This window comes from Lutjanus erythropterus, chromosome 18, assembly GCF_056507025.1.
Source record: "Lutjanus erythropterus isolate fLutEry1 chromosome 18, fLutEry1.hap2, whole genome shotgun sequence".
NCBI lineage: Eukaryota > Metazoa > Chordata > Actinopteri > Lutjaniformes > Lutjanidae > Lutjanus > Lutjanus erythropterus.
In genome coordinates, this window is record NC_139334.1 from 19003274 (window position 1) to 19025611 (window position 22338).

Below are 22338 nucleotides of genomic sequence, written 5' to 3' on the forward strand. Positions count from 1 at the left end.
CATCGTTACCTCAAATTAGCATACGGCTAGCTTCGTAGTTTTGATAGCTAGTTAACCTTCGGTGCAAACAGGACGCTGTAGCGTAATAGAGACAGAATGAAATCACAAGGACACCTAGAAGTGGCTCACCCTATATTTTGTTTATACAATGTTTTGAGTGGTGCATTGTCAGGGCCCGGATAGCTCAGTCGGTAGAGCATCAGACTTTTAATCTGAGGGTCCAGGGTTCAAGTCCCTGTTCGGGCGTCAATTTTTTCTTCCTTCGTCCCATCTCCAACTGTCCTTATGGAGGAACACTCTCATTTCACCTCAGGTCTTCTGGTTTAAGTCTCTGTTCAGGCGTCGAATTACTTTTTATTTCGCCGTAACTGCTCTGAGAAAGAACTGTCACCTTACATATTTTATAAGTTACACGTGTTAACGTTGACCAACTTTAAGTTGTGTTTGCTGTGGTTTATTTAACTCTAGTTAAACAGTGTTAAAGTTAACCTAGCTAGCGAGCAGTGTTGGGGAAACTAGCTAGCTTACTTTAGAATTGTAGTTAACCATATACAAGCTACTTCACACTGGCATGTAATTACCACACTTCATTATAATTACTCTAAAGAAATGTCAAGTTAAAACTACGTTCAAAAGGTAAATCAACTGCATCCAATGCATGTCCATACCTAGTATCTAATTGTGGTTAGTCTACCTCAAGTGGTGTGTCAGGCGTCCACAAGGACTGTGAAGTTGACCCACCTGTTCAGACTTGATGACTAGCAAACACATACAAAAATAAAGTTTGATGTGCAGTAGTGAACTTTATATTTTTGTTTTTCTGCTGTTCACACATGAGTTCAAGTTTAGTTTTAATAATCAGCATAAGGAGGGTCCGTAGTACAATGAAATGTGTAGAAGGACAGGCCAGCTCAGCAGTAAGCACTAATCAATATAACAACACTAGTCAGATAGAGATAACATGTGATAAGTAAGAAATTTAACTAAAAATGCAATAAGTTAAATAAAATACAACATTATTCTAATACTATCACTATATAAATCTTAAAATGGGAATTTGTGTGGGTGACAAATGTATACAGAGTATTGCACATTAGGTATCAGTCCTTTTTGCCTATAGATTAAAAAAGTGCTATTCAGTGTTATTCAGTCAGGGCTTCACTTCCAACAGGTTTTCTATGTGCCACACAGGTTTTATTCAAACAACAGGGGACTCTCTGAGAGAAATCTGAGCCCTTTACATGCACACACAAACACATAACTGTGAAAAAAAACTTTAAAATAATTCTCTGTCTGTCTTGTGCTGTGAGTGAACCTCATGCATTCAGTGGTGGGAGTGTAAAAGGAGCTGTTACATGTTGTATGGAGGGTAGTTGTCCTCCTGCTTGTCCTGCTGGGACAGATGATACCCCTGGTAGCCAAGTAGGGTGGCTGATAGGAGGCAGCTGTGGTGCTGCAGGGTTAGGACCATAATGATGATGATGATGGACAGCACTCCCCCTTGGTTTGACATCTGGCCTGACAAAAATGGGGTTGCCCTGGTAACTGTCCTGGAAATGCAAATTTGGGACTTTGTTGAGAGACAGGAATAAAAATTTTGTAAAGGATCAGAACCGAGACTTTATGGCTGAATTGCACCAAGTAGAATTCATCTTAAAACCTGATTAAATCATGCCTTAACATCAAATTATGTTGCACCAAACTTTGGAATTAGCTTAAAATGAAGAAGGGTTCGATTTAAACCTGTCTTTCAACCTCCGTGTAGTTTTTAGTCGAGAGCTTTGAAACCCTTTTGCTAAACACTGATTGTAGCTAACCGTAGATTAAATTAATTTTTGTTAGTGCAAGTATGTTTCAGGGAGTGTCTGTTTGTGTGTACCTGCCCAAGATATGTAGTTGGAGAGGTCCAATGACTCGGCCCTCCAGGTGGGGTCAGGGCCATAGGAGGCATGGCTTTCAGCATCATATTGTGCATTATGATCTGGTGCATCTGGGCATTTTGCATCAGCATTAGTTCCACCATGTCTAACACACAAAAACACACATGTACAAACAAATGAATACAGACAGATTTAAATAGGTTAGGTCTCTATTTTCTGTTGCTTACCCTCTTTGATGCTGCCTGATCGTGGTGCAGGGTAGGGCTGAGGCGGGGGAATCTGAGTAATTAGAGGCTGCTGTTGTGGCAGCTGCTGTATGATGGTGGCGGGCTGCTGGGGTATCTGCAGAGAGACAGAAAGATGGGGGAGTAAGGGCCTCTTTTGCATATTTAATTTGCACTATTCTTACATTATACTTGAACTAATTGCAAGTCAGTCTGGGTAGCAGTGTCAGTGTAAAATACATGTGTAATGTGAAAGGAAATAGATGGGCAGAGGAGAAGAAGGACATCCAGAGGAGGAAATGCAGATTAAATACACTTAATAGCCCACAGAGTAACAGAGTAACAGATGCTGAGTGTCTCACAGTCTGCTGGATGATGCGTGGAGGCTGAGGCGGGGCAGGGGGTGGAGGGGGCAGGGAGGGCAGAGCAGGAGCCGGTTGGTACATTGGGAGTGGTGGAGGCGGCTGAGGGGCCGTGAAGTAATGTGACTTATGCTGCCTTTGTGATCCTCCCCAGGTCTGAGGCCTGTGGAGGTCCTCTAACATGTGCTGCTCCTACACAGAAGATACCAAATACGAACAGAACACTATTATACAATTATGACTGCATCTCTTTTTCTAATCCGTAAATGTAGGTAGTTCATTTATAGTTAGGGCTGCAACTAATGATTATTTTCTTTGTTGGTTATTCTGGCCATGAGTTCTTAATTAATTGAACAGTTGTTTGGTCCATAAAATTTCCACAACCCAAAGTTATTGAGTTTAATTCATAAATGAGTAAAGAAACAAGAAAATATTCACATTTAAGAGGCTGGAATCAAAGAATTATTAAATTTTTTTTCTATGGATTGTCAAAATAGTTACAGTTGATCAAACTGGAAATTAATTTAATAGTTGATGACTAATTGATTAATTGTTGCAGCTCTAATTATATAAAATGTATTAATAAATCAAAATGTGTCATGTGTAAAAGATTTTGTACAAACCCTGAGTTTTTGCAGTAGGTCCTGCTTTCGCCTCAGTGCACGGTACAGTTGATCAAACCGTCCATCGTAACTCCCTGAACAGTCAAAATCATGTTTTCAGAAATGACTCACAAGTCTGCCTCCTCTACTTGCTCTAATATCTTGTTTTAAAGTAAATAAAATTCCTTCAACTCTATTTAAAGCATTTTATGTCAGTGTATTCTTCATTTGTCATATTGAGAAGTCATTCTAAGTATTATCTAAATGTCTGTAATGGAGAATATAAATATTTCTGTCAAGACTGGTTAAGCCTATACCTTCCATGGTTCAAACTTCTTCATCACAAAGAATTCTTTGTTTCCTTACTTGCAGACTGGGCAGATTCCGCTCTGTCGTCCATAATGTGCTTTCTGTTTTCCAGTTTCTAGAAATGTAAGTAAAGAATATTTTTTGGAAGGTTTTGATGTAAAATTCAGAAGAAAAGCAAGACAATGTTGAGAACACAAAATGACCGAAGTAAATTAAGTTCTAGCACATGAACAAATTGTAGACAAGCCTCTCACCTACCTTCTCCAGCAGTTTGAGTTGGAGTCTTGTCATCTGATCAACCATTGGACTGCCATCCTAAAAGATTACAAGCATTTTCTGTGAACAAAACTACAAGAAACATACAAGCACACATGGACATATGTGCTTCTAATATCTAATTTACCTGTAATCTTTGCATCTGGCATCAGACAGACTTCGTGTGCACCTGTGTGTTTGGGTCAAGACTATAGCCAGACAGTGGTTGCCATGGGACACTGTTTAATACTTTGACTTAATCATGACTTGCATAACCACTTGGTTTCTATGCCTGAACAGTGATGAGGGAGTGAGTGGCTGTGCTATAGAGGCAGAGTTACACTTTTAAATACAATGTCAAAATCACAGAAACATTAGGGGTTCTCTTCAAAATTTGAAAAAAAAAAAAAAAATTCCCCAAATTTCAAAGTTTAACATTGAAGAAATCACTCTTTGTTCTCATCTGTGCAATGTTGGCTACCAAATATGCCACATCCTGCCATAACAAAAGATACAACCAGTGGGACATAGATAGAGATGCATACAAGACAGACATTTATAAATATATATTGAATAGTATTCGATTTACTGCCAATATCTTTTTGTTTTTTGTTCAATTAATGCAGAATATAATATACATAACACTCACAATAATATGAAGACATTATGATATAACTCCAAAAAATAAATAAAGACAATAACACAAAATAAAAAAAAATAAAAGAGGAAAAAACACAATTGAAAGAATTCCTTCAGTATTTATAAAAATAGATTTAGAGCATCAATATAATTAGAGACTGAATTATACATGTGACTGGTAGAGCATAGGCTTGTAGAGGTTGATATAGTCCCACTCTTCAGTAGAACAAATCTTTGGTAGAGCATAGGCTTGTAGAGGTTGATATAGTCGCATTCTTCAGTAGAACAAATCTTTTCCCATTTTATATGTTGTTCTATGTTCAAATTAGTTCTAGACTGAGTTTTGAAGAAAATTTTTTTACCTATCAGAATATTTGTATTAATTATATCTATGTGGGCATAGTCTTCATCCAGAGCCCCTACTGTCTAAAAGTGTAAATTTAAAGTGACTTTACAATGTATTAACATTACTTTGAAAAAATAAACTGAAATTTTACTAATACCTTAAGCTGATTGAATAATAACCTGATTACTTATATTACGGTATATTTTATTTCATTTATCTATTTTATTATCTATTTTATTAACTATTGCACTATAAACTGAAATTGAGTAAGTCTTTCAATGTGAAACAACCATACCAAATTAGTTCAAACCCCATTTGTTAAAATAAATTAATTGAGAAACAAACTTGACTATAAACCAGACTACAGAACTAATTGGGGTTAATCTAGTCACTCACACTGAAAACTAAATAGAGATGTCCTGCTTGAATATACTCTGGTCTGATGTAATATTAAAAGACATAGATAGCAATGCTATATAGACAAATGTATTTATTAAAAGTAACCTACAAATAATACAAAGGATTACACTTGTTTTTATGGTTTGATAAATGTATCTGACAGGTGGTAACCTTTTGACCTAGTTTTACCTCAGTCGTCCTAAGTTAGGTTGTTCCATTATCAGATAAACCTCTCAGCCAGTGGAGGATTCTGTACATTCACTTTCAAAACATAGGAGGTATGTTTTGTATTAGCCTATCCTGATTGGCTACAAGAGCCGTCAATCCAAGATTGGCAACTTGACACAGCCATTTCATTGGTCAACTAGACCCTAGTTTTGAGTGAGGAGGTGTGTTCGAGAACATATTTAACCGCCGCCAACCCCATTGGCTGAAGATGTGGAACGTGATGATTTGATTGGTCCGTTCATTCGTGGAAACTCGATAAGGGCGGAGTTGAAATGACTTGGCGGCCATATTGAATATTATCTGTTGACAGTTGAGTCCAAAGGAAGCTCAAAGATTTTTGTTTTTGCTAACTTATGCAAAGTGAAGGTCTGTTGTGCTTTTCAGCTGAATTAGGACGCATGTCCTAGACTTTTAGTAGTTTTATTTTAACCAAGAAATGGATGAAGATGAACGGCGGAGGAAAGTAGAGGCTGGGAGAGCTAAGGTTTGTTGCTAACATTTAACGCATGCTAATACTGGTTAGCAGTTGACGCTAGCCAACTCTTTTGTCATAGCTTTGTGTTTGTCCAAAGCTAAGTACACCCACCTCCAAAAGTATTGAATGTTTTGTTTTGTTGTTGCTTAGATTCCATTTACCCGTTAACTTATATGTATCCGTAATTTTAAAATTATTAATTTGCCGCGCATATGCCGCGGGTTGATGACTAGCTGAGATTGCACATAGCTAAAGATAACAATAACATTTATGGAAGAAGTTGGTTTAATCGGCTAATGAATTGAATCACTTAGAATAGCTCTCCTTTGAAGTCCAGCAAAGACAGAACGATGCCCTTCTTTAAAAAGACGAATGAGTTTATTTCTAAATTTAAGAATAATTATTTTTCTTGTATGTTTCAATTGTTGCCTTTGAGCTGTGCAGTGCAGGTGCATTGATGTTTTTGACGCATAGTTAACTTGCATTTGTGGAAATTATGCTTTTTGCAACCCAATATACAATTACATTTTTCAGTATCTGCTACATCTTTCACCAACAGTGACTATTTTACAGCTATAAAACGTTCCCTATAAAAGCGGTCTGTAAACTTATAGACTTCTCTAGCAAAAATCCAGGCACTATGGGACACTCTTGAAAACAATATTTTTTTTTTTAATGAAAACATATTAAGAATCTTTTTGTTAGTTGTTAGATGTGTGCCACTTTTATAATGCTCTTATACTCCCTACAGCTCACTAAATAAGATTAAATTTAATTTATATAGCACACTTCAAAATCTAGGTTACAAAGTGCTTAACAAAAGGATAATAGGTTAAGTGAAATAAAAGATGAGAACAGTATAAACATTGCAATAGGAGAAAATATCACAAATGAAAAATGAAAACTGTTGGAAACAAATCACAAATCAAGTTCCAAAGCATTTAAAGCCATTGACTAAAAACACCCAATAGAGACTGCTGACTTGACTCCCAGGGGCAGACAGCCCCACATCCTCTGACTCAGGTCAGCAAACATGCAGTTCCCTCGTGTTTTCAGTCTTGAGAGAGGTAAAACAAACAGGCTTTGTTCAGAGGACTTGAGGGGCTGTGCAGGGATCTATTGTATTATTAGTTCACTGATATACCCTAAAGCAAGATTATTGAAAGCCTTATGGACGAGGAGGATCTTGAATTGAATCCTAATTTTAATGGTAATCTAAACAGTTTGTATATTAGTGAAACTTACTAAAACTGATGACCTTATGGTCACAATAGATATAGTATCCCCTATACCATTTTTTTCACCAGTTGGTGAAAATTTTTACTCTGGTATTGCACAAATAGAAAAGGCATGCAGCTGTTCATACTTAAGTGAAAGGCCATATTAGTAATGGGCCAATAATCAAGAATGTCCCACCTTGTGTTGACAATCAGGTCACGTTGTGTAAAAGCTAGATTTAAAATTAGGTCACATTTTCAGAGTATCTTATTTTATTGCTTCTTGTAAATGTTGTAATCTTCCTCCAGCTCATGGTAGGACTTCAAAAGATAATGGTGGTACTAGGGCTGGGCAATATATCAATATTATATCAATAATATGATATGAGACTAGATATAGTCTTAGTTTTGGATATCATTATATTTCCAGATGGCATGAATATTGTATTTTCCTGGTTTTAAAGGCTTCATTACAGTAAAGTGATGTAATTTTCTGAAATTATTAGACTGTTGTAGCTGTTAGCCTTTATCACTTAGTCATTATGTCCACATTACTGATGTTTACAAAAACGTCATTCTGTTAATATTTTGTGATAGACCTAATAGTCAGCCTTATGATATTGTGATTTTCTCCATATTGCTCAGTCCTATTTAAATATTTTACTTATTTTGAACTTTATTCTATTTTACTTTACTTTTGAGAAAATGTGCATGCATATTGAGATATATATTGTGTATTGTGAAATAGCCCAAAAATTTTGAGGGATAAGGGATATTGCCCAGCCTTAGGTGGTACATTAGTATGATACATAGGTCTAATAATTAAGAAATAACTCAACTGAACCACTGGTATTCTTTACAACAGAATTCCTCCAACATGCCGCAAAACCAGCCGGTAAGTATAGACACTAGCGACATTGGACTTGGTCTCAGCACTGTGGGTTTGTGGACATTATTTCTTTATGATATGGGTCTTCTTGCTGTTTGTTTGGTTTCTCTTGAGTGGGCAATCAGGGATTTCTTTCTGCTTTTCTGCACTAGTATGATTGCTGTCAATTTTTGAGATTTTAGCACTGCTCTAAAAAGAATGACTCTGAGTTCAAATGATCAAGACTGAAAATGGAAAGTGAATCTGTTTTTGTGTCTATAATTTCAATCACTAACATAGCTATGCACCTGCATACACTGTCATGCTGGTTGCAGACCATCAGGTGGTGCAGTAAGCCCATGAGATTTGGATAATATGCTGCACTTGCATCTCACATGAATGGTGTTGCTATGGTAATGCGGTGCTGTCAGTTGGCTTTACTGTATTTGGCGCATCAATAAGCAGATTTATTTGTCACACTGAAAGCATGTCATGTATACATACATAAATTACTCACAGGCAAACACAAACACACACCAAAAAAATCAAATCTTATGAGGCATCCTGGTGTTGACTTTGTTGAGAACACAATAGCAGCTTTCAGCAGTCCAGTAAGATCTGATGTGGCAACAATAAGCTCCAGCCTGTCGGTTAGTCAGGCTCTCAGTAGGACGAAAGCGGCCTTGAGCAATACACAGTTCATCTGGCTAATGTGCATTTCACATGCAATGTGTAGTGTGGCAGGCGGAGGCGGTAAAGAGGGTGATGGAAGGCCATAAAGGGTGGGGTTTTAAGTGATGAGTACAAAAGCAGATAAATGATGTGAGGTGAGAAGAGATTTAAGTGTGATGGAGTTAATGGAATGATTGTTTTTAACAAAGCTGTAACCTGGCTTTAGGACTTAAATGTGGAAGATGATATGGGTGTGGATGCATTAACTGGTGGTAAGATGGAGTACAAAGCACATCTGCAATGTGTTACGACCAGGCATGTAACATGTCATAAGAATAGGCACATTTGGGCACATGCACACGTAGTGTTGCCATGCACATCTATGTGAGTCATCACACAAAGCAACAAGTAGGTCTCCCAGGGCCATGTAATCTCAAATTGAATTGAGCATGCACACTCTGATGCTGCTCGCCACACACAGAGCTCTGTCTCCTCCTCTCCATGTGAATGCATCTCCTAGTCTCCACCCTCCTTCCTTGGTCTAGACACATGCCATCCCCTATCCAGAGTTTGTGGATCACTCTGCACTGTACGTTGGCTGTGGTAGGGTGTTTTAGGATGAAAGGTTTGGCACAGACTGCTGTTGCCTACATACTACATGATCTACATCTACTGGACAGTAGACCAACTGCTCTGATAAGGAAGAACTGACAGGTCTGACCACCAGCAAGAGAGGAAGTCGATGATTGACTGTCAGTTATTGATGGAGGGCTTGATGAGGGTCCGATGAGGGTCCCTGCCACAGTGTGAACTGCTTTAATCTGATTTAAGCTGCTTAAAGAAGACAGACCAGCTGAGTGAGAGGGACAGCGATAAAAAGAGGAGTGTTTTGAAAAGAGAAACTGGCTGAGGTGGATTTGTATCAAATCGGTCCCTCTGGAATTCAAGCTAAATATCGTGGTTTTGATTGGGAATAATTTTTTCTCTGTGAATGAACTTCTCAGGTTCAGATTCTTGATCTTATTTATTTTTGTCATTTAAGGATTTTTGAAGAGGACTTTGCAATGCTTTAGAAAGCTCTAGTCAACCAGTTTGCCTGTCTCTGACTTTCCTAAATGACTGAGATGGATGTGCACTTTTTTTCTTTTCACCTTGTGCTGTTTCTGGTCTAGGTTGTCTGAGGTTGTCCAATGTGTGTCACTAAAATCTGCACTTCTCATGGGTTTGATACAGCTCTCTGGAGATTTGAGAATATTTAGCATCATCACCTCATTTCGAACTTGGAAACTTGGGTACCTCGTCAGGATGTGGTGTAGTCTATTTTGGGTGTGAGTTTGGGATTTCTTCTTGCTTCACTGGGCACTGTCTTTTTGTTGCACAACTCTGACTCATCAAAATACGGACTGCCAATCTTCTCTACAGTGAGGACTGTCAACAACTTGCACACATGCATTTATACTTTTTCTATGTTTTCACAATATTTTGACTATTCTTTCACTTTTCAACTGAGGAGATCTGGACCCTAGCTCCCACTCACCTTTGACCCCTGAGCTTCACCATGCTGATAGTGTGGTGGTGCTCATTGGTTTTGACCTATGTGTCCATTTATGTCTCACTGTCCTTCCTGCGCAGTTTAATAGCTACCGACAGAAGCGGGCGAAAGGCGACGGTGCGGGGGCGACGAAAAAGACGCAGAAGAGGAAGGGCCAGACTGTCTCGCAGAATGACAGCGCAACGCAAGACCGCTGCGTAGACCCAGCAGCACTTTCTTCAGCCAATGACGCAGAGCAGAACAAGACCAGCCATGAGGTACACCACAGATGAGATTATCAGAGATGCATCAATAATAACAGAGGAGACTGGAGAAATCTGATGTATGTTTATTAAAACAACTGGTCTTTGTCATCACACTAATTGCTTTATTGTATGACACCACTTAGGGCTGTTTACGGGTCACAATACCTCCAGTATCTGTCTAATTTTGTTTTTGCTGTGTGATTTAACAAGTGGTCCATGCCCCCTGCTCAGTAAACATACATTAGAGAAATGGGTCACTAACCATCACATTGCCTGTAGGGCATGTTGTCATGGCAACCTGGCCAGGATTAACCATAGCAGTATTTTCTGCCTTTTTGTAAAGGAAAAGTTCACCCTCCACAACATTAGTACTCACAGGTATCTGTGGCACTTAGATTTCTGTATGGAGTTGACATTTTCATTACTTTGTTATCAGGCAAAGTTGAAAAAATTTGCCTCATATCTATTTTATCCTTTTAGGAACCCCAGAGGGCAGAGAAATCAGAGGTTCAGCAGAACCAACGACAGAAGGATCGGCCCCCCACCCTGGAGCAAAGCCCGTCCCCTGTGGAAGATTTCAGAGAAGAGGAACTCGTTGCACTCACTGGGAAAGAGCAGCTCAAGGTATATTCATTTACAGAAGAAGAATTCTTGCATTTTTTTTGAGAGTATGATAGATTTTTTTATAGAGGATGTTGAAGCATTTGTTCCATCCAGTTCCTCTTGGCTTTGTCTTGTTGTTGCTGTTAAAGAGTCAACTGGGCTTAAGTATGACTCAATGCGACAAGCAAAAATGAAGATGGTTTTAATGTCATGAATGCATACTCTGGCATTATACACACTCACATTAATCTTAGGCTCTAAATCCACACAGTGGAATCTTGGCTCTAAAAGTATTCTGTAAATCTGTGGTCTTGTTTAAATGCCATGTATTTAGGATTGTTTATTCAGATTGATTAATTTGGCTTCTTGCCTTGTTTACCCAGAAGACAATGTGATTGTTGTTATGGTGTTTGTGAATATGTGTGACTGTTTTGTGTCATCGTTACCCCCCGGGGAATGTTACCCTGCCTGCTGTGTTTTCATATCAGTGCAGCCAAGCAGCGGTGCAGAAAAGCATGGTTCTGTGCAGTTTAAATTAGGTGTCTCAAGTTATGGAAGTGCTGTAAAATGACTAAAATTTTGTATCATGAATTCAAGTCCTCCAATTGGCTTGACTACAGTGTTACATTGTAGAGCTGGGCAATATGTTAAAGTCTTCCAACTAATCACTGTCAGCCGCAGTCACAGATGTGTGTGTGTCTTGGCGTCTAAACTGGGAGGTGTGTGCCAATGGCTCATTTGCTGTGTTACACATGCTACGTCCAATCAATAAAGCAAACTTACAAAAATGTCAAGAAAGGAAATACTCTGTATTCTGTTTTTCTATTTTTTTAATATATATTTTTGGGTCATTTATGCCCTGAATTTAGAGGACAGCTGAAGATATGACAGGACAGAAGGGGAGAGAGTGGGAGAATGACAAGGGACATAGGTGGGAGTCAAACCCATGGCCGCTGCAGATAATTCACAGCCTCAGCGCATGGAGGGAATGCTCTATCCACTGAGCTACCAGGCTGCCACAAAAGAAAATATTCTTAAACCTATTTTCCTTATCAAACTGAAAAATACAACCATGCACCTTCTGAATCCAAATTTCTTTCTTTTATCGAACCAAAACAAGCTTAATTGCCTTCTTAAGTCCTCATAAAACAATTCATTTAAACTTGACAGAAACAAAATAATGTTAAAACTCACCAAAACTGTCTTGGTTAGTCTTTCCAGTGTTCCCATCAATCAACAACTCTGATTTGGTGCAAATAAATTCTCAATTCGGAGAGTTAGATGTGAAAATATTCTGGCTATAGAGGCTGTTTTCCTCTCACTCTTCCTCTGGCTCAGTGGGTGTGTACTGTGCTGCTGAATGAGTGTGCATAGCTGAATAGTGGCTCTCACCTGTTTCTCTGAGGCAAGTAAAAAATAAAATGCAGAGTGACTGTAGGCATATAGTATTGTTCTGGATATTTTCTATTCCAATTGTAATTTAAAATGTTTGGGTGCTACAGTAAACTCTCAAAATGTGAAAAGTATGTGTATGTATAATTGTGTTTTAGCTATGTACTCATAAAATTGACCCATACTTTTATCACACTTACAGCAGTTGCAAGAGGCTGTGGAGAAGCGTAATGAGATAATTGCGAGGCTCAGCTCCAACCTGCAGGAAGCTCTGGCCAGTAGAGACCAGGTACAGCTGGAGGCGCAGTCACTTGCTGGACAGATTCAGGCACTACAGAGACAGCTACAGCAGGTGAGTGCCACTCAAAGCTTAAATCTGTGACAGCACAGGATTATTGTTGCCTAAAAATATGCATTTAACTCTTCACATGCACAGCATCTGAACTTGAATATTCTCTAAATTGTCTTTCACATAGACCAGTGTCGAGTTTCTGCGCTTCAAGAGTCAGCCAGGGACTGAAGTCCTCAACACTCATCAACAACAAAATCAACATGGCCACTGCTCCCAAGATGCAGACATCAGTCATAAGGATGCACCATCAGGGAATGCAGGACTTGGCTCCCAATCAAGTGTTGAAGGCTCTGACAGTGAGACATACATACACAAACTGAGGGCTGAGCTGGAAGACGAAAAGGAGAAGAGCCAACGCATATATGCTGAACTAGCAGAGGAGATGAAGAAACACCAACATGCGCTTTCTTTACTGGAGAAGGAAAGAAAAGGCAGGGAAGAGGAGCGAAAGGAAAGGGAGGCACAGCTGCACGACCTCCAGACCCAGTTAAGCATAGTCCAAACTCAGTGCCTTGAGATGCAGCAGTACAAAGCAGAGAAGGAGAAGCTGAACAGAGAAGTGATGGAGCTTAGGAAAAGGCTTCAGGAGGAGGAAGAAGATACACAGAGAAGATTTAGTGAGGAGGTGGCCAGCTCTGCCCTTCGCCTTCAGAGCCTTGAGGAGGAAAGACGGAGGCTGGAAGAGGAGACAAAGAGGCTGAAAGAGGAGCACAGGGAGGAGGTGAAGAGAGTCAGGCAGCTGTTGGAGGAGAGGGAGAAAGAACTGAAGTGTAGAGAGGAGGAGGTGATTGGACTCAAAGCCTCTAAGAATCGGCAGAACCAGGAAAAAGCTGGTGTTTGTTGTGATAATACGTTCAGTATATATGAGGCCAACCTGGAAAGTGGACCTGCTCAGGACAGCATGAATGTATCAATATCTGGAGATATTCTGATGGAACGCTACTTGTCTTCAGTCCCTCTTGCACACTCACAGTCTTCAGTGGTTGATGAAAACTTTGAGCACTGCAGTCAGCTGGACATCTCTGCAGACTGCAGGTTAGAGAAATGCTATTTCTGCTGTTTCTCTTTTATACTAAGGCTGCCACTACTGGTTTTATTAACTTATTGAATCTGCTAATCATTTTCATTATGAACAGTTTAGTATATAACGTTTTCCTAGAGCCCAGAGTGACATTTTGTCCAAACAGTCCAAAACCCAAAGACTCTTGATTTACTGTCATAAATGACAAATAGAAAGCAGCAAATCCTTGCATTTAAGAAGTTGGAACCAGCAAATGTTTTACATATTTGAAAAATGACTGAAACAATTAATCAATTATCAAAATTGTAGTCAACTAATTTTCTAATTTTTCTTGATCAACTATTTGATGAAGCAACTAATCATTGCAGCTCTATTTTATAGGCTATTAAATCCTCTAATTTGTTTCTTTGCAACTTTTTACAGTTTTGAGCTGAACAGTGAGGTGTTGGGAGATGAGCCTCTGTTATCAATCTCAAACCGTTTGCCTGAAGAAAACGACAACCACCACAACACTTCTAGCACACGCTGCTCCCCTAGCTGCATCCCTGTGGCTGATAATTCCCACCCTCAGTCTCTATCCCAGTGGCTTCACAACTCCTCTTCTGGAGAGCTGGAGACGAGTAAACTGTCCGAGCAGCAGTTTGAGGAGACAGACCTGGAAAAGGAGCTGCTGAATCAGCAGTGTGGTGAGCTCCGTGAGGAGCTGGCTGTCAAGGACAGAGACTTGCATGTGTTGAGGGAGGAAGTTATCAAGAGTGCTGAAGAGTTGGAGGAGGCTAGGAGCAGGTACAGTAATGAAATTAATTAGGGCATATGGTTAATATAGTTTTTTCCAGATACATTTCTTTTTCAACAGCTTTCCTTTTTTTTTTTTTTTTTACTATATTAATAATTTATTATTTCTTGGTCATCCTACTTAAATCGTGGCTTTTTTATTTTATGTTGAGGGGAAATGTTTCATCCTAATGTTCTTTTCTCAACAAAGTAAAAATATTTTTTTGAAAAATGTGGATAATTACCACTGGTTCACAAATTAGCTCAGCTGTTCCATTGCAGAAAAGCAAATTTGCTCACTCTAGTAACTGCCATTGCCTACTGTTGCTCTGACGGCAATGTCCAACTGTCTAACTAGGCACAGAAAACTCTGGCTCCTATCACCAGATTAACACTCATGTACCTTTTTATTATTACTTTCTCAAAGCTATTCTTTTTCAAACTATCTTTGTATATTCAGGTGGGCCCAGGTCACAGAAGAGCTCAGGCAGGCTCTCTGGGAACTTGAAGAGGAGAAGGAGAAGAGGATACATGTTGAGGAGGAGATGAACTTGAAAGCCCATGAACAAGACAACCTGAAGAACAAACTCAGTGCCTTAATGGAAGAAAGAGGAAAAGAAAATGCAGTAATGCTGATGGGAACGGAAGCTGCTGAAACCTGCCTGCTGGTCCCTGCCACCTCTCCATCAGAGGAGGGAAATAAACTGGTGGGGGAGCTTGAAAATGAGCAGGAGAAGGATGCTGCACTCCTGTCTCATCAAAAACCGCAGGAACTGCTGGTATTGTCTCTGCAGGAGATAAAGCAGGCTTCAGAATCTGCCAAACAGAGCCCTGAGCTCAGAGATGACAACCAGCTGCAGACGCTGCAGGTATACTAGTCAAATAAGTGGGTTTATGTCAGCAGCTTAATTGCAATGTAAACATGTTAGTATGTGCATGCATATTTTTTTACTCAACTCGATTTAGATGGATGGAAATAATATATACAGCTATAGTGCAAAAGGGATCCAAAGGGAGGAGGCAATGAATTGATGCAAAAATGGGTTTAATGTACAAAAAGTTAAAGAAATTTCCTTTTCTCCTTTCCCAAGGCTAACTGTGAACGTCTATTGTCGGAGTTAGAGGAGACAAATACATCGCACAAAACTACAGCAGCCCAACTAGGTCAAAGTACTACGGAGCTGGACAAAACACTGAAAGAGCTCGAAACCACTCGTGCACAGGTTCTAAACATCCAGACAGAGGTGGGAAGATTGCAGGAAGAGCTGGAGAGAAGCCAGGGCAGTCTGGACAGCACTGAAAAAGAGAAGAATGAATTGGAGTCTCAGATCGTCTGTTTGAAACAAAACCTGGCCAACCTGGAGGAGGCCCAGGCCCAGGCAGTACAGGAGAGGGAGGAACACAGGAGGAAAGAGGGTGCGATGGAGGAACGGATTAAAAAAATAGAACAAATCTTAGAGGAGGAGTTGGAACAGTTTGAGAACCTGCTGAAAGCCAAAGATGTTGAGGTAAGTGATATAATGCAATAACAGTTTATTTATTTAGTTACTGCTTTCAAGGGATTAACATGTACAAAATAATTTTCTACAGTTGGCTGAAGAAAAGGAGAAATGGGAGGAGGAGAGACAGGAGAAGGAGAAAGAGCTCCTTGATGTGAGGCATCACCTGGAGGAGGAGAGGAAGGAGAGGGAGGAGGAGGTGAGGACTCTTCTGGAGAAGCAGGTCATGGCTCTTGAGGAGGCAACAGAAAGGCTCAAGATGTCTTACCAACAGGAGATCAAAGACCTGATGGAGAAACACCAACAAGAGGTGAGATTTAAATGCAAACTGCTCAACTTTTCTAATGGCATTTAAGAGTTTAATGTCAATTAAACTCTTTAATATTTATTTCATAATGATAAGTTACTTGCTCAGTGTCATGGGTATAGAATAATGATACCATTTGCGTTTAGACAGGTTCCTTGTACAATCTGCCACTGAGCACGATTTTTCCAGGGAAAATGTAAATGTCTCCATTACAGACTTAAATCAGTGAACAAATTCAGGCTTTTTCTCCTGATGTTTTCTTCTTTTTCTTCAATTGTTACTCCCCACTCCATCCCAACACCAACCTCTGTAGTTACTTGTTTGTGTGAAGCAATAGCCTAACATTACTCAAATTATGTTATTGCTATGAAATGCCCAACATTACAATAGCTTTCATTCAAAAACTCTCAAAAGTTTAGGTGCCACACTAACCTGGAGAAAAAAGTACATCATTTAAGTTTAAATGAAATAAAATGCCTTTTAACCTTGTAAGATCACACTGGTCATAGTGTGCACCTATTTAACAATATATGCAAAAAATGCAAAAGAAAAAAACTTTTTATATTCTTCATATATATTCAGTCATTTCCTTTTTTAAAACAAAATAATGGTATCTATTTGCTTGCATTAAATTTCAACCAATAACACCCACCCATCAATCAGTCTTCAAGTTTTAGTGACACTTAGCTTGCAACAGCATGGAATGTCAGTTTATGACACACCCACTTTTCAATGCTCAAGTCAGATTCCTCCCAGTCCTGCCTGCCTATCCTCTTTCTCTCAGAATTACGTCACAATACAGAAGCTAGATACATTCAAAATACAATTTCATCTGGACCCTAATGTTGTCACTGTTATTTGATCCAGTTAGGTTAAATATTTGTCAGCATCATTAAAATAAAGAGGATCGTGCAGCATTAGTGGCATTAAACTTTGTGATACCTTCGAGCCTTGTTAATTCCTTGATTATGTTTATCTGCATAAATTCCTAGATATCAAAGTTGAACACTCACCTGGAGTCAGAACTACTGAAGCGGCAAGCTGTTATGGAGGAAGAACAGAAGCGACAGATCAGCCTAATCAAACAGGTATCAGAATTAATAAATCTGAATACTCCAGAGCCAGCACTTCACTCTCAATAACACACACTACAAAGAAATGTCCTGTCTCTAATCATTTAACTCTTTGTATTCTTTTACTATTTTCTATATGATCTTTCCAGCTTCTCATATCTTTTGTTCTGTCTTCTCCCAGGTGAATGAACGTGAGCATGAGAGGATGGTCTCAGAGCTGACTGCCAAACACAATGAGGACCTTATTCAGTTGAGGGAGAGTATGGAAGCTGCCCACCAGGCAGAACTGCAGCAGGCACAGGTATCATATATGTGCATATTTGGTCATCTTCAGCCACGGCATGCTGCGAAATATCAATTCTATGTGTTCTCTTTTTCACCTGGCTTGCATAATTATTTTTAGAGGGGAAGGGGAATTTTGCCCTTTGCAATGACTCGTACTCTCTCGTAGTACTTAATACTGGCATTTTGTAAAATACATTTTTATTCTACTTTGCATCAGTTATAAATTGTGATGGAGGGTAATGATATCAACTAAATGGTTAAAATCTAACACACACCTCCCTCCCCCACTCTCACAAAAGACTTATACATTAATTTCCTTCAGGCCCAAAAGACCAGTGAGCTTGAAGCCTTACATCTGAGCCTGGCAGACTCCCAGGTAAACATGCAACAGGAACAGGAGTTCACTCTCACTAAGGTCCAGACCTCCCTGAGGCAGACATTTGCCCAGGAAACTACACTTCTGCAGGCCCAGCATCAATCAGAACTGGATCAGATCAGACAGCAGAACCAGGAGCAGCAGGACAGACTGCGTGAGCTACACCACCAGGACATGAGTGAGCGTTTTTCAGTTGTGTCATTGTTCTTTTTCCATTTTTGCCCTCAGGTGCTCTCAACATGTGTGCTATTATGAATGTGGGTGAGTCACCCTCATTCTTTAGAATCTTATTTGGGACAAAGTAGAACACAATGACAGATGTAACCTTCAAACTCTGTGATGTGGATGAATCCTTTCATTCATTTTTTTTTTTTAATACACATGTTCAGATGAGTTGAAGCAGCAGTGGGAGACGTCTGTTGCTCAGGAGAGAGCTGCCATGGAGGAAAAGCAGGCCAAAGAGATACAGGTCAGGCTTTAAAAAATACTATACAAATTTTGAAAGGCTAATTGAAGCTGTTTAAATGTCTGTATTGCCATTTCATTTAATAATTTCTAGGAAATTATATCATATTTAATTCATCCTGGTCTTCTCTTTTTCCTCAGGCTCTGAGGTCACAGTGGGATAAGGACGCTGAGAGTGCAAAGTCCAACCTCCAAACAGCTCTTTCAGAGACCCAGAACAGCCTCACCATCACCCAGTCAGACCTCGCCAGCACCCAGGCCTCCCTCTCCCAGACCAGCAAAGCTCTTACTGAAGCCCAGGCAGCGCTGTCCCAGACCCAGTCAGATCTACTGGAGTCACAGACCAGGCTAGAGAAACTCCAGACCTCCAGTAAGGAGCAGAGTCTGAAACTGGAGGAGGAGCTGAAACAAGCCTGGGCTGACAGAGATGCTGCTGCATGTGAGTTGCATCCTTCCACATTTATTTTTTGGTCATTTTTAAACCTTTAATATGATTGTATTTCATTTATTTATGTGACTCAAAACCATGATTGGTATGGTGCACAATCAGAACATACAATAATAACAAAGCAATAGTAAACAGCATGGTGAGTTACAACAAAGGTTACTTAGTCATACTTAGGAATGACATCCTTAAAAAAAAGCACATAGTTTACAAATAGCTTTTGGCTTATCAGATTGTAATAACAGAGTTAATTTAATTATTTAAACAGTTCTTATAATATACTTTAATTCATTATGCTGACATTCTTACTTTGAAACAAAATATGATATTTGTCTCCAAGATGTTACACAAAGGTTGCAAATCCTCTGGTTTCTACCCAGCCCTTTATCTTTCAATGAACTTAGGAATTCTGGTGTTATTCACTCTAAAATTACAGACGGCCTCTCTGTATTTTTCGTTTTCACTCAATTGATACTTTTCCAGTTTGATGTCTTGTTTAATTTCTCCATAAACATTGCATGATGTCATACTTTCGTGCTCACTTTGTGAGTACTAAGGCTGTGAAGTCCTTCAAATTTGTAATTTTAATCGTGACAACTACTATGTTGTCTAGTGTATGTGCTATTATATTTCAATGTAGAGGATACATCATGCTGACTGACTGATAGCTGTCATGAGAGCTTTGTACATCCACAAATTCTGATAATTACAGTGTCATGGCCATTGACTTACAGTATTTGTGTTATTTCATGTATTTTGTGTTGTAGTTTATACAAATTGTTATTGCTTTGCTTACTCTGTTGTAAATGCTGCTTAGGTGCACTTGAGGAGTTGGTTTCTAGTCACAAGTCAGTGCTGTTGGAGAAAGAGCAGCAAGCACTCCACCTAGAGGAGAAGGAACAGCAACTGCAGCAAGAGGTGAGATCACTCAAACACATTAACATGGAGCTAAGATGCCATTTATTTCTCATTTTAGTACACAGGCCCTTGCATTGATTAACATAACACCTTTTTGTTGTTTTGATTTGATAGACATTTCGCTCATTTGGCTAGTACCAGTCATTGAACTTACAAAAGTGTTTTTGCTCTCTATGAACAAGGTTTTGCGCCTACAGGAGGAGAAGACCCTGCTAAAACAAAGCTCAGAAGAAGAAGTAGGTCAGCTTTGGACCCAGCTGGAGAGTATGAGGGCCAGTCGCCAAGAGTTGGGAGGTGAGATTGGTGCACCAGCCTGACATTTGCTTCACAGTGGTGTATTTACGTCCACTGCATCTGTTTAGATACTTACGGTTATGATATTCAAGACTTGCAGTATAATGTGACTTATTAACAGTATTTTTTATCTGTGGTGTGATACAACACACAGAGGAAAAGAAAACTTGAAACGAAACTGTACAAAGACATTCACTGCATCTGTGTATTGCTCTCTACCTTATTTTGTCACAGAGCTGAAGGAGCAGCTGCTTGCCCGCTCATCTCGTGTTGATGACATTGAACGCCTCAAGACAGAGTTTAATGAACAAAAACAGGAAATCAAGGAGCAGAATGAGGCTGAACTGGAAAGCCTGAGGAAGTATGAGAGCACAAGCCACCATGTAGACACGCACACACAGTCATGATGCATTTCTCACAAAAGCCTCCATTGTTTGTCCATGTTTGATCATTTTAACATTAGTTTTTATTCTAAATATCACATTGCAGTTATCTAATCCTGTGCACATCATACATGCTTCACCTCCATCCTCCTTTAGGTACTTTGAGCAGCGCTTGCGGGTAACAGAGGAGAACTACAGAGAGGAAATCGCTCTGCTTCAGCTGAGGCTGGTGGAAGGTGCCTTGGAGGAATCTGTGCTTAAAACCACAGAATTCAGGTATGCCATTAGGTCTGCATGTAAGAACAGACACATGTACTAAAAACTTGGAGAAATTATTTTAATATCAGTGCCTTTGGTCTCTGTTTCAGTTTCATATCTCAAGGCCAAGCTGAAGAGGAAAATGTGCTTCCTGATTCAGGCCCTAAACTGGAGAAAAACAAGGTATGTGAGAAATTTAATTGTATAAGACATTTTGAAGATCTGCTGTTGCTAGATAAATGTGTAGTGGAATGAGACTCAACAATTGATCACTTTCAACAATCTGTTACTTCAACTTTTAATAAAATTTTGATGATGACTCCAGCTCAGGTTTAAGTTAAGTTATTTTTTTCTGAATATTTAAGCTGTTAGTTTTGTATTCTTGATCAGAATTTATCTTCAGCATCGTGTTTTGTCCCATTCAGGAAGAGCTTGACAGCTTACGTCTTCAGCTGGAGGAGAAACATACAGTGGATCTTGCCAATCTGCAAACTTCTATGGCTGTTTCCTTTAAGGAGGAGCTGCAACAGGTCAAAAAAAATTCTTTCTCTCCATCTTTAATGGCTCTCTCTTTACAACAACAGTGTAAGAAGCCAATATGAGAAAGGTTCTTGGCACACAGTACTCTTAGGGCAGAGTTACATGTGTTCAGAACTACCTCATAAGACAAGAATGACAAAGAGAGAAATTACCCCTTTCTCCCTAGCTCCTTTATCACCTCCAAACAGCTGGGCAATCATGGTGTGAAGAGCGTGTAAATGTTGCCTTGTCTGCTTCAGAAATATACAGAAATGGTTGGATGCAGCCTCACGCTAATCCAGCATTAGAAAGATGTGGGCAAAGAGTGTTTCTGAAGCTATTTGGACTTTCGAGAGCAGTTTTTATTTTTCTGGATTATTTTTGTGGCTTTTTGCCTTTTCATTTGATAGGCACAGGTGAGGAGCAGACATGAAAAGGGGTAGAGAGAGAGAGGGTTTGACACAGAACAAAGAACTGAATCAAACCAGCAGCCGCTGCAGAGGACTGATAGCCTCAGTACGTGGGTGCACACACTACCAACTGAGCTACAGGGGTGGTGGAGAGTATACTGGCCCCTTCACTCTCTGATTTACTTGTTTGTATCATTATTTGTTCATTAGGTCCGTTCAGACCTCACTGACCACTACTATGAAGAACTGCAGGAGATAAAGACTCGTCATGCGCTGGAGCTGGAGCAACTCAGAGCCAAACTTTCTGACCGTCACTTACAAGGTACTTCACATATACATATTATAAAATACAAAGGTTTGCCATTTAGCACTGAGAACATGCTAAACTTAAATAACAACTCCTCATATATCTTTGTTGCAGAGCTCACCAAAGTTCGTTTCGAGGCAGCAAGGCAGGTTGAGGTGAGAAAAGATGATCTGATGATCTATTACACACTAAGTCAGTGGAGTGTGACTAAATGAAAGATTATGGGCATTTTACTTAGGTGGAGGTGGAGCAGAGGATGTGGTGTCAAACTGAGGAGCTGCAGATGAGGATGACAATCATCCACACCCTGGAGAACAGATTGGCTGCCTTGAGTCAACAACATGATGCAGAAATGCAAAGAAACACACAACAGGTACATACTCA

At 39.6% G+C, this 22338-nt stretch overlaps 2 protein-coding genes and 1 non-coding gene across 3 annotated transcripts in view; 2 read left to right on the plus strand and 1 right to left on the minus strand.

The window, feature by feature from the left end:
* Window positions 1–173: 173 nt before the first annotated feature.
* Window positions 174–246, plus strand: trnak-uuu (transfer RNA lysine (anticodon UUU)). Its single transcript has one exon. It is a non-coding gene; the product is annotated as a tRNA-Lys (tRNA).
* A 1023-nt stretch (window positions 247–1269) lies between these two features.
* c18h21orf58 (chromosome 18 C21orf58 homolog) lies at window positions 1270–3795 on the minus strand. Its single transcript, XM_084742977.1, has 8 exons — window positions 3781–3795; window positions 3636–3692; window positions 3435–3492; window positions 3090–3163; window positions 2467–2658; window positions 2108–2222; window positions 1880–2025; window positions 1270–1550 (listed from the first exon to the last, which is right to left on the minus strand). Exons 1-8 carry the CDS (start codon window positions 3793–3795, stop codon window positions 1317–1319), a joined length of 891 nt encoding a protein of 296 aa, XP_084599103.1. The 3' UTR covers window positions 1270–1316.
* A 1757-nt stretch (window positions 3796–5552) lies between these two features.
* The window catches only part of pcnt (pericentrin), a 49912-nt gene continuing 33126 nt past the window's right edge, over window positions 5553–22338 (plus strand). Inside the window, exons 1-23 of the mRNA XM_084743316.1 lie at window positions 5553–5728; window positions 7802–7831; window positions 10109–10285; window positions 10754–10897; window positions 12471–12620; window positions 12745–13655; window positions 14065–14427; window positions 14876–15284; window positions 15507–15923; window positions 16006–16224; window positions 17214–17309; window positions 17476–17595; window positions 17902–18133; window positions 18345–18424; window positions 18562–18859; window positions 19683–19783; window positions 19966–20077; window positions 20312–20438; window positions 20617–20736; window positions 20829–20901; window positions 21144–21248; window positions 21858–22109; window positions 22193–22327. Of these exons, the coding sequence (XP_084599442.1) occupies window positions 5681–5728; window positions 7802–7831; window positions 10109–10285; window positions 10754–10897; window positions 12471–12620; window positions 12745–13655; window positions 14065–14427; window positions 14876–15284; window positions 15507–15923; window positions 16006–16224; window positions 17214–17309; window positions 17476–17595; window positions 17902–18133; window positions 18345–18424; window positions 18562–18859; window positions 19683–19783; window positions 19966–20077; window positions 20312–20438; window positions 20617–20736; window positions 20829–20901; window positions 21144–21248; window positions 21858–22109; window positions 22193–22327 (4719 nt within the window). The 5' untranslated portion in view covers window positions 5553–5680. The remainder of the gene's footprint in view (window positions 5729–7801; window positions 7832–10108; window positions 10286–10753; window positions 10898–12470; window positions 12621–12744; window positions 13656–14064; window positions 14428–14875; window positions 15285–15506; window positions 15924–16005; window positions 16225–17213; window positions 17310–17475; window positions 17596–17901; window positions 18134–18344; window positions 18425–18561; window positions 18860–19682; window positions 19784–19965; window positions 20078–20311; window positions 20439–20616; window positions 20737–20828; window positions 20902–21143; window positions 21249–21857; window positions 22110–22192; window positions 22328–22338) is intronic.

Bases quoted from the DNA above. Each gene is read 5' to 3' on its own strand.
- c18h21orf58 (XM_084742977.1), bottom strand. The intron at 2,659-3,089 runs GTTTGTACAAAA...TCTTCTGTGTAG, and splicing joins ACCTACTGCAAAAACTCAGG to GAGCAGCACATGTTAGAGGA. The intron at 2,223-2,466 runs GTGAGACACTCA...GTCTCTCTGCAG, and splicing joins CACGCATCATCCAGCAGACT to ATACCCCAGCAGCCCGCCAC.